The sequence below is a fragment of the Thermobia domestica genome, chromosome 8, assembly GCF_964235325.1.
Source record: "Thermobia domestica chromosome 8, izTheDome1.hap1.1, whole genome shotgun sequence".
Taxonomy (NCBI): Eukaryota; Metazoa; Arthropoda; class Insecta; order Zygentoma; family Lepismatidae; genus Thermobia; species Thermobia domestica.
Window position 1 is genome coordinate 216,050,835 of NC_137461.1, and position 10,561 is coordinate 216,061,395.

The 10,561-nt window shown below is 38.1% G+C and overlaps 1 protein-coding gene and 1 long non-coding RNA gene across 2 annotated transcripts in view; one reads left to right on the forward strand and one right to left on the reverse strand.

Moving 5' to 3' along the window:
* The window catches only part of LOC145691946 (uncharacterized), a 651,691-nt gene that overhangs the window by 327,755 nt on the left and 313,375 nt on the right, over positions 1–10,561 (forward strand). The window lies entirely within an intron of this gene.
* The window catches only part of LOC145691505 (uncharacterized), a 173,657-nt gene that overhangs the window by 11,223 nt on the left and 151,873 nt on the right, over positions 1–10,561 (reverse strand). Inside the window, exons 2-3 of the mRNA XM_081766914.1 lie at positions 1,891–2,058; positions 173–460 (exon numbers count right to left, since the gene is read on the reverse strand). Of these exons, the coding sequence (XP_081623040.1) occupies positions 173–460; positions 1,891–2,058 (456 nt within the window). The remainder of the gene's footprint in view (positions 1–172; positions 461–1,890; positions 2,059–10,561) is intronic.

Sequence of the window (10,561 nt, forward strand, 5' to 3'; positions counted from 1 at the left end):
ATTTGGACATAAATCCACGTTCACACAGAAGAGGCATGCAAACAATTTTAAAAATGTTACATTCACAAAGCCATATTGATGTATTTCCCTTGAGCGATGATTGCTTTATTCAGTCCCATAAACATTCATGATTAAAACCTGTAGACATTTATTCCATTACACCAAAACTTACATGATTTCCCTCTGATTCGCTGTGCCTGATTTGCTTTTCGCCTTCCACTGAGTGAGTGCAAGAAGTTGAACTGGAATTGGAAGCAAGAGACTGAATGTCAGAAGTATTTTGTCTGTTTTCTTCCTGCTGGTGTTCCTCTCGTAAATCTGCGGATGTTCCAGGAGTTTCTTCTAATCTATCTCTCTCTATTGCATTGAATGTTGATTTCCTTCCTTCACACCAAGAACTGTTTCCAAACGATGTTGGCGTTGTTAAGTCAAGAAGCAACCTATCTGCTTCTTCCTGCAACTGAGTACAAACCTTAAAATGACTCACAAGAAGCATGAGTATTTAATAAACATGTGAATGAAATTTGCTAAAACACTACAAAGGACATGACTAATTTCTTAAGTACCACGTCACACAAGAAGGAAACAAAAATGTGAGCAAACATATATTTGTGTTAAAGGAGGTACTATAATTCTAACTACTTGTCAATTTTCATAATGCGGCTCATACCAGGTACCACGGAAGGACCATTTTGCTGATATGAACGCATCTGATCAGCATTAGCAATGGCCAATGCAGATATGGATGCTTGCAATACTGATGGATGTTTGTGGAAAACTGAAGTGTGGGCAGTGATAAAGTCTGTTTGGCAAATCCATCAATGGTATATATGGTAGACATGGATCGTCAAATCAATAATATCGGTGTCGATAGCTAAGATTTCAAGAAGTATCAGAATGGTTGATACCTAACTTCAAAGGTATGTGGTATCAGTTAAAAACACAATTTAACAATACTAGTCCAAAATATTGATTTTTTTTAAAGAGATCAATACACTTTTACACTCTAACATTTATTGAAACTAGTAATCCTTTGCAATATAATGCAAGACCAATGTTAACGACACTCTTGGCAACAGTATGACACTATTAACATTTAATAGTGTTTTAAAAAAGGGAAAGAGGAAGATCATTACATCTCTGAAAAGTAATAGAGAGAAATGATTGTCTGAAATGAGCTAATTATAATATCTCTCTCTTTTTTACAAGTTTAAAGTCTTTCATTTCCTACGGAAGCAATGCTCTTATGAATCGCAAGAAGAAGAATTGCATCATCAACTTGCCAGTTTTTGTGTAACAACTTAAAGCAACTATTATGTGAAATTTATCAGCGTAGGAGTACAGGAATTGGATTGGCTAATAGTAACATTCAATGGTGTTGGTATTGGCAAAATTAAGGTTAAATGGTATTAGCTGGGTTTCAATACCGCCATACAGGCACATTATTGCTATTGATCTATCACCAATTCTAGGGATGTATAGTTTTGTACACTTCACATCTAACATATATTAGAAACATTTGTGGACGTTGACGCAAGAGAGCACACAGTCTATGATTTTCATAACATGAATGCGAAAGAGGAACTAAAAAATTGTTCTGGTTTGTATGTCTGCCTGAAAAAAAAGCACATTTTATTTATACTTATAACTTCTGTGGTTAACATGCATAAACACAAATAGTGGTGTTCACAGATTGCGCATTGAATTGAGCAAAATGCCTTCATCTTGAAAGAAGTCTGTCATACCTACTGTGTAGTTGAAACAGGTCACATCTACTTCCCGACTTCCATGTTAACGAGTCTATTTCTACTTTACAGTACGTGAACTACTGACAAATATAACATGAGGATTCCACTTATGATGTGTAGCTGACACACAAGAATAACCTACCCTCCTGTTTTCATCTGCTTTCTGAAGATCCTGTTTCCAAGATTTCCAGTTAACCTTGAATTTTACTCTTGGCCCTGCCTGAGGTATTAGCTGTTCGATGTCTCTATCCTCTAAGTGTTGAAGTGCAAAAAAATCTACACTATTCTCTAGAAAAGAAAGATACTTAGCCTCTTAAAGCACTGTTCAGGTTGTTTCTGACCCTCATTCTCTGCTAACCATGCACCTACTTGTAGAAGCATCTTACATTACGTACTATTTTTCCTACACAAATGCAGAATGAGCAAATGTAATCATAATATTAACCATTTATACACTGCAATAGAGGTGGTGAAAGGGTAATTCAAAATATGACATTAACTGAAGAAATGCAACACCATAATGAAATTTATGGAATGGAAATAAAAATGTAACTTCATTCCACATTACATCAAAATAAACTCTGCAGTTCATTACTAAAAATGATAACCTATATTCTCGTGAACAAAAGAATTCATACAATGATAAACTTGCTTAGAGTTTTTATTTATACGTTTCAAAACTTCTAAGATTGTTGTGAGTAGGTAGGGTGCTTTCATGCGGTGAAAAACTTTGGCATATATACACATGATTGTGCCTAGTAATTTAACAATGTCATCTTTTCCCTTGTGTATTTTTATCTCAGCAATATGATTTGTTATATTCTGTATTTTTCCACTAACGAAAGTCGAATCAAAATATAATCTTATGGAGCCCTTTTTACGTGTTGGCCCAATCTGCGAAACTATGCTTAAGAAAGGTACAAATCAACGAACATACGTTGAGGAAGACGACACTGCCCTAATGCATATGCTGAGGATCTTTACAGCATGACAACAGACAACTTCTGCTTCCTTTTGTTGATTAACGTTACCATCCACTGTATGCGGAGCTTTGTGTTTATCAACTTGAAATACCTTCTTTTTAATGAGAGGGGTATTAAACTTAGCGTAACCTACTCACTTTTGCTACATTTTTCCTGTTTATTGAGAGTGCTCACCATAGCAAAATTACACTACCGCAAACTTTAGAGTTTTTTCTGCCATATCTTCGAATCAAAAAAAAAAAAAAAAAAAATCAAAAAGCAAAGATTCAAATCACTAGACAATCTGATTTTGCATGTGACACCCTACCATAATTCATGTATTTGCTTGTGGTGTACTGCTATTTACAGAACCTTCAAAAAAATGCTAAATTTACCGACAGTTGCAAATCGAAAGCTGATATATGAGTCGTAATAACAATATCACATGAAAATTAATATTGTCTAGTGCAGTACTTCTTTGCTTTTTGAATATTTTTATTTGTTTTGAAGATATTACAGAAAATTTCTAAAATTTTCGGTGGTGAAGACACTTAAGGTTTGGAGTATATGAGCGGAATCAACCCGCAATTAATGCTGACAGAGAGCGGCGGCAACCACGCGTTAACCAAGCATTGTCAACGCCTCTGGGCGCGATAACGCTGGCTTATTGGATCAATGGCTATAACACTGGATGGACTATATGAGCGTTAATAACGCTGCAGCGTTAGTGCTGAGGATCTCAATTTTCTTAGCAAATAAATAAATTAACTTCTGTAATGATTTACTAAAAATATGTTGCTTAATCAGTGCCAGATTTACGTATAAAAGCAAAACGAGCTACGGCTTATGACCCCATTATCTTGCCCCCATTCCCGCAAAAAAGTTACACGTATGCGAACTGCCTTATATATAAGTAAAAATTTCTGTGCCAGTTCGCCATAACAACAACAATCATCTCTATGAAAACAATTCTTAATGTTTACGTAATAACCTCCAATACCTAAGCTGAGGGTTTGGTTGGATAAGCACACTTACACTCAGATCTCCCCCCTTGCACGCAATGCTCAAACTCTTAAGACACTAGGTTGCATGTCATGCTGAATGCTTGGAACAATAGTTCAAAATTTCAAAGTCAGACGCACTCACCAATCCAAAAATGATTGCCAGTGTCACTTACATACAAGTTATGAGCCTCCCCCATCTCGCTCGCGGCCTTTGGTTTGACAAAGAAACAGATTACACTAGAGCATAAGATTTCAAAATCAGACAGTTAGATTCAGAATATATTCACATATAATCCTACATCTACATTTACTTATTTACTGTACTGAAAAGAAAAGCAGTTAGGTGGCCAGTGATAACAGTATCTGGTGCAAATATCTATTTTTAAAAATATATTTTATGTATTTACTTATTTTATTTATTGACATTAGGGAGCCGCGGTGGCTCAGTGGTAGAGCGTTCAATTCTGGTGCTTCGGGTCCCGGGATCGATCCCAGCCCCCGCCAAGAGAAAAGGTGGACAAACACCGTGTGCGTGGGTTTTCTCGGGGTTCTCCCGTTTCGTCCCACTTTCTTCATTCCATCATTTCATTAATCTCTCATCATCCCAGTCTCCTTTAGCCTAACCGGCATAAGCGTGGGACGTAAAACTCAAAAGATTTCATTTCATTTTTCGTTTTCTATTTACATTGTGACGTCATTGGTTAATCTATTCTAGGCAATGAGCTGTCCCCCAAGCTGGGAAAGGAAGGGTGAATTACAACGTTGTGAAGACTTCACTTTCCATGTGCGTCGTGAAGACTACACATTTCGTGTTTTCTCTCAGTCAGTGACAATTAGTTTCGTGCCAACTAGAAACTGCGCAGCACTTTAAGTTTAGGCAGAAACCATTCCTGGTGAACGCTGGTCCCCAGTTTAGAAAATGAACTCCGTGGAGCATAATGTATGAACTGGATTGTGAAGCATGCCGTAGTGTATTCATGAATAGAGACGCAAGTAGGCTATAGCGTCCTTCAATATCCAGTTCATATATTATGCAGTGGGGAGTCCATTTTCTATACATAAATAAACTTTATCGCAAATGTCACTTACACCCCTTTGTCTCTCGCTGCCTCAAATCGATTTCTCCCGTTCGATAACGGGCGTATTTCTTTTAGCTAGTTAGGATTAAAAGTTTCTGGTTCAATTTTGATGTATTCAATGCCTCGTAGAGTTGATGCTATAATTAAATCAATGGTTATCCTACAAACTACTGAAATAAATTATGGAAGCGGCAACATTGAAATACTTTATAAAACGCTACTGTTCTACTACTGCATTTTGTACTCTATGGCAGATAGCTTTCTAAATGTAGTCACTAGAATCCATACATACATTGAGGAGAATAGCGCATATTAAATTACAAGGTTGAATTCGAATAAACTATCCCATTGAATGTACAGAAAAACGAAATCCTTTCATTATCTCCTACAAGTGCAGGGAGATACCGACGTTTGTACAAAGAAAAGAAAATGAAATGAAATGAAATCTTTCAGTTTTACGTCCCACGGTTATGCCGGTTAGGCTAAAGGAGACGGTGATGATGAGTAATGAATGAAATGGGGAATGAAGAAAGTGGGAGGAAACGGGAGAACCCCGAGAAAACCAACGCACACGGTGTTTGTCCACCTTTTCTCTTGGCGGGGGCTGGGATCGATCCCGGGACCCGAAGCACCAGAGGTGAACGCTCTACCACTGAGCCACCGCGGCCCCTACAAAGAAAAGAGATTTCGTCCTCTGATACTCTATGTAAGGACTTTACCACCTGTTAATAGTTATCTGTATTTTACACATTAACCAGATTGTATCCATCATTATGCGGATTAGTAGTGTTGCCCACCAGACGAGAAAAGATACATGAATGCCTTTTAAAAGTGTCATTTTATTCGATTATGGATTTCTTTTATGCATTAATGGAAGCAGATTCAAAAACTACAAACGTTAAAGTTTTTTTTTTTAAATTTGTTTCCTAGTCTGCGGAACTGGATCGAAGAAAGGCACCTGGAGTAATGAACAGGGTGAACAGAACATGAGAACCTCTTCGGAATACATATTAAGAACCCTGTTAGGATAATGTATGTAAAATCATTTAAATTTGGATCTTTAAGTACAAGGGCGAGTGTTTGATTTTTGGGCTTATTCAGGGGCGGACTGGCCCCTGAACATCGACCCGACCCGACTCAACCTGAATAGGTTTTAGCCGAAACGACGCATAAGAAGTTGACCCGAGCCGACCCATGGCTAGAGCAGCCCCTGACCCGACCTGTGACCCAAGGAGATTCGACTCAAGCCCTGACCCGATGAAGCCTGACCCAACCCGTTTGAGAGCACTAGCTGTCGGCACTGGGCTCAGTAAGCGTTGGTGTACCTTCTAAAAGTGCTGATCACTTATGCTGTTTGTGAAATCAGTGTGTATATCGTGTAAATGTTAATTCCCCTTTAGTTATTTAAAGTTAATTTAAAATAAAAGTGTAGTAAAATGTAAAAAAAAATATATATTTGTGATGTCCAAAGTAGGTATTCATATGAAAAGAGAAGTTGGGGCCAACCGAGGAATGGGCGGACTACACTAGACGATAGACGATATCTAATCTTTCTGCGACATAAAGATATGATATTATGACTTACTTATGTCAAGGAAAATCTTACGTTTCGAAATCTATCGCAAATTTACCTCCAATCGCATTCTTCGTGTTGCATTGAGGCCACAAAGTTACAGCTTTTTCAAGTTTCCAACACTGACGCCATGTCTGTTGTCTCACCTCACAGGATTGGGGGGGGGATGTCTGCTAAGAGCTGGGCACACTTCCTCGAGATTATACAGCATTATTTAGACGAGTTTCTGTATGTGGTTACATTTTCTTCTCGCCAAAAAGACAGGTACTACAGGTCAACCCCGTAGTATGGCGTTAATCAGACTTCAAAACGGCTCTGCATAAGGCCCTATTTGTTTACTGCTTCTTGGCCAACTTCTAAGAGCATTTATAAAATCCTATGCGACTTTGTTATACGTAATTAATACATTCAAATTCACGAACGACGAAACTGAAGGGTTTGGGGATAAGTTTCCAAGTAATAACTGTAGCCATAATAATATACTTCAACTAAGCAACGGTGGAAACAGTCCGGAAATCAGAAATGATCAAAACTGAATGGTTTACATCGCCCATTTCGAAATACGACTAGCAGATTAAACTTACAAGAAATGACCAAAAAAAGTGAAATTTGGCCTTATACTAAGAGTTGTTTGGGGGGGGGGGAGGAAGCGAGCATCCTCGGTAGGGATACTTCAGTTGATTTCTTTCGGAGCGAAACGTGATAGAGGGGGAAATTCCCCCTCAACCCCCCGGTAATTCGCACCCTGCACACCTGGCAATAAAATAAACTGCGCAATATTATACAAGCTTCAATCCAAATAGACCAAATAAATGATGTGAGTCACAACTTAAACACGTTAGTCTCTGGTTTTCCACATTTTATATAATACTTACTAAATATATTAAGCAAAGCTACTGTTATGTATTTTAAACACGTGAAAGTGAACATTACGGATTCCATATACAGATTGGTCAGAGCATACATTGGTACCTGTTCCGTGTATGTAAAAAGCACCCCATATAACAGCCTCTTTGAATAAAAAGAAGGGAAGAAAATAATACAAGGACTAATACTGAGGTACTTACTATCATTTGAAAAGAAAAAAAAAAAACTATTGAAAATCTCTAAGTTTTACGTCCCAGGATTGTGCAGGTTAGGCTAAAGGAGACGTTGATGGCAAGAAATGAATAAAATGGTGGAATGAAGAAAGTGGGAGGAAACTGGAGAACCCCAAGGAAACCCACGAACATGGTGTTTGTCCACCACAAAGTCCACACGGCGCGAGCTGGGATTGAACCAGGGACCTCAAGCACCGGAGGTGAATGCTCTCCACTGACCCAACACGCCCTCCATCATTTGAAAAGAGTAATTCCGTAAAATTACCGTAACTAATCCACTGAAACAAAGGAAAATGTGAATTTAGCTGAAAGAATCATATGTGTGTGTAATTTGAATGGGGCACAAACACCGGGGTTTACTCGAGCAGACAGATCTACCAAACAGAAAACATAGGTAAAATACGATGGTAAAATTCTTCTTTTTCGGTGAAGATCTGAGAGTGTGAATATAAGTAATTACTGTCACAGCATATTGAAATGAATTTTGAGCGGTTGTGAAAGAATTGTATGTGTGTGCGTCTGTGCGCTATTCCACTATCCTTGTTTATGCGTATATCCGCATCGTTGATGCGTCTGGTCCATACGAGTGCATTCCTCGCTCCCGCTCGGACCCTTGCTGCACTCCTGCCCTGACCCGGTTAGATAGCCTTCGTGCTTTTTAGTGGCCACCTAGCACAAGTTGGTTCATGTTTTATCCCCTGTACTTGTTGTCATACATCAACATTGTATTTATACTGAGCAGCAGGGTTGGCTGGTTTAAACCAGCTGTTTAAAAAAAAAACTGGTTTAAACCAAAAAACGAAAAATGTTCGTAAAAGTGTAACTATTCGTAAAATCTTGATGAACACACATTTGTGAACACAAGTGTGTGTATCACTTTTCACTCCCATATATTATTCGTACTATATTCAGACCTAAACACCCCATTCTTTACTCAAAGAGATTATATTACAAAAGGAACTTTTTTTATGTAACTTTATGGATGTTTCTTTTGTGATTTTTTTTTATAGTTTGTTATTATTGTTATGCAACCAAAGGGAAATTCAAAACATTGTATCGTTTTAATAATTTTTACTATTAATAAAATACATCGAAATGCTGTACTTTTTTGGGGAGGGGGTCATACAAATCCCACGAGAGGCAATGATTGCAATAACAAGAATATTTGGTAACTATTTATGTATAAATGGGTCAGAGCCAAAGTGGACTCAAATAATTCGTATCTTTATTCACTTTCCTTACTGATATATAAAGTAACTCGTTATATTTCTTTAACTTGGTTAATAAATGAACTGACTTGGACTAAATTAGTTTTCTGTACTCCGTAGTACTTTGAAATTGTACATATGTAATTCTGTATAATGGTTCCACTTGTGCAATTGTTTATCTTTTTGTCCTTCTGTCCTAATGACTCCTGACAATTATATTAGCAAATATGTAAAGATCAGTTAACGTATTTTTATCAGGAGTCCTTAGTGACTCGGCAGACGTATCGCATTTTTGGCCAATTAGTCCCGGTTTCGAGTTCAAATGGAAGACAATTCCTCTTGGATGTAAGCCGAGAAGCGGTTTGGATTCCACTTTAAGCTTATGTGACCCCTTCCAGCATAACTCGGTTGTTGCATACTAACACCAAGGCGAAACAAGCTTATTTCTGCCTATATGTGATATAAATATACAGAGCAAATTATTTAAACCAAAAAAAACCTGGTTTAAACAAAAAACTGTTTTTTTTTTCAATAAAATCCATGGTCTTTGCCAACCCTGCTAAGCAGTCCTCAAGTGAATTTGCAAGTAGTAATGGAGGTCCTTTAGTGCATACTCTACTAAAAGAAATAAAAAGCTCTAACGTAACCTGAAAATGTAAGAAATATATCAAAATTTGTAGAACTGACTGTTCGACTAATGCCAGAAAATCTTACAGAAAGTGACAATTACGTAAAGTATAAGACGTAGGGGATGGTTCTACACAGGTCCACCTATATAGATTAGTAGCTAGGATGGATCCTTTCTGTACCAAAATTTTAATATTTAATTTATATAATATTGCTGAGCGAGCGCCAGCGAGTGAAGGGGGGTTGGAGCCCCGCAGGGCACGTTGTTTTCTATCTTTACCACAGCTAAACGGGAAGGGAGACCTGTGTCCTAGAACCTTCCCATTTAGTTGCAACAAAGACCAAACACAACGTGCCCTGCGGGGCTCAACCCGCCTTCACTCGCTTACGCTCGCTTGGCAATAATATTTGAATTAAATATTAAACTTTGGTACAGAAAGGAATCAACGTACGTACTAATTTATATGGGGGATCTGTGTTCTAGAACCTTCCCCACGCATTCGCCCATAAGGTAAGTAGTAGTAGAGCAATTAATAAAGAACAATGTAAGGTGCGACGAATTTAAGGAGCAAACGACTTTTACAAAAAGAAATCTCCGCGTCGTGAAAGCGTTGGTTTTCCATAATGCTCGTTTACGCGTATACCCAACATCGCTGACGTGCCTACTCCCTACGGAGGCACTCCCGCGTGGGCCTCATTCTTAAGCCCCTTTCCAGATTCGCTTAGATAGCATTCGTGCTTATTAGTGTCCATCTAACACAGGTTGGTTGGTGTTTTACACAAGACCTCTTAACTGAATCTGCAACGAGGATTGCAAGTGCGCACTACAACAATGATTGCTGAAAGTACAGAAAGAGAATACAGCGAGCATTATTTACATTAGTAATACTTGTTGCCTAAACAGATTTAGAAGTTACATTCCTAGGAAAGGCAGTTACTGAAGCAGGAACCTACAGAACTGTGCACTGAATTAGTATGTTCATCACATGCATTCTAACATGAGTGCAACCAACATACTTGCATGTTTTTACAAAAAATAATGGTAATAGTATACACGAGAACCCCCTGATCTGCGTTTCTTCTGTGTTCTATTACCACTTCTACACGAAATACCATAAATTTTCTACGTAGTGCAATAGTAAGAAGTACCCATGTGCACAAGACATGCGATATGCGTTAAATTCCCCCCCCCCCACACACACAGTCATAGATAAAGTACAATGGCACTACACATGCCGATATAAAGTACAGGTACGTTTT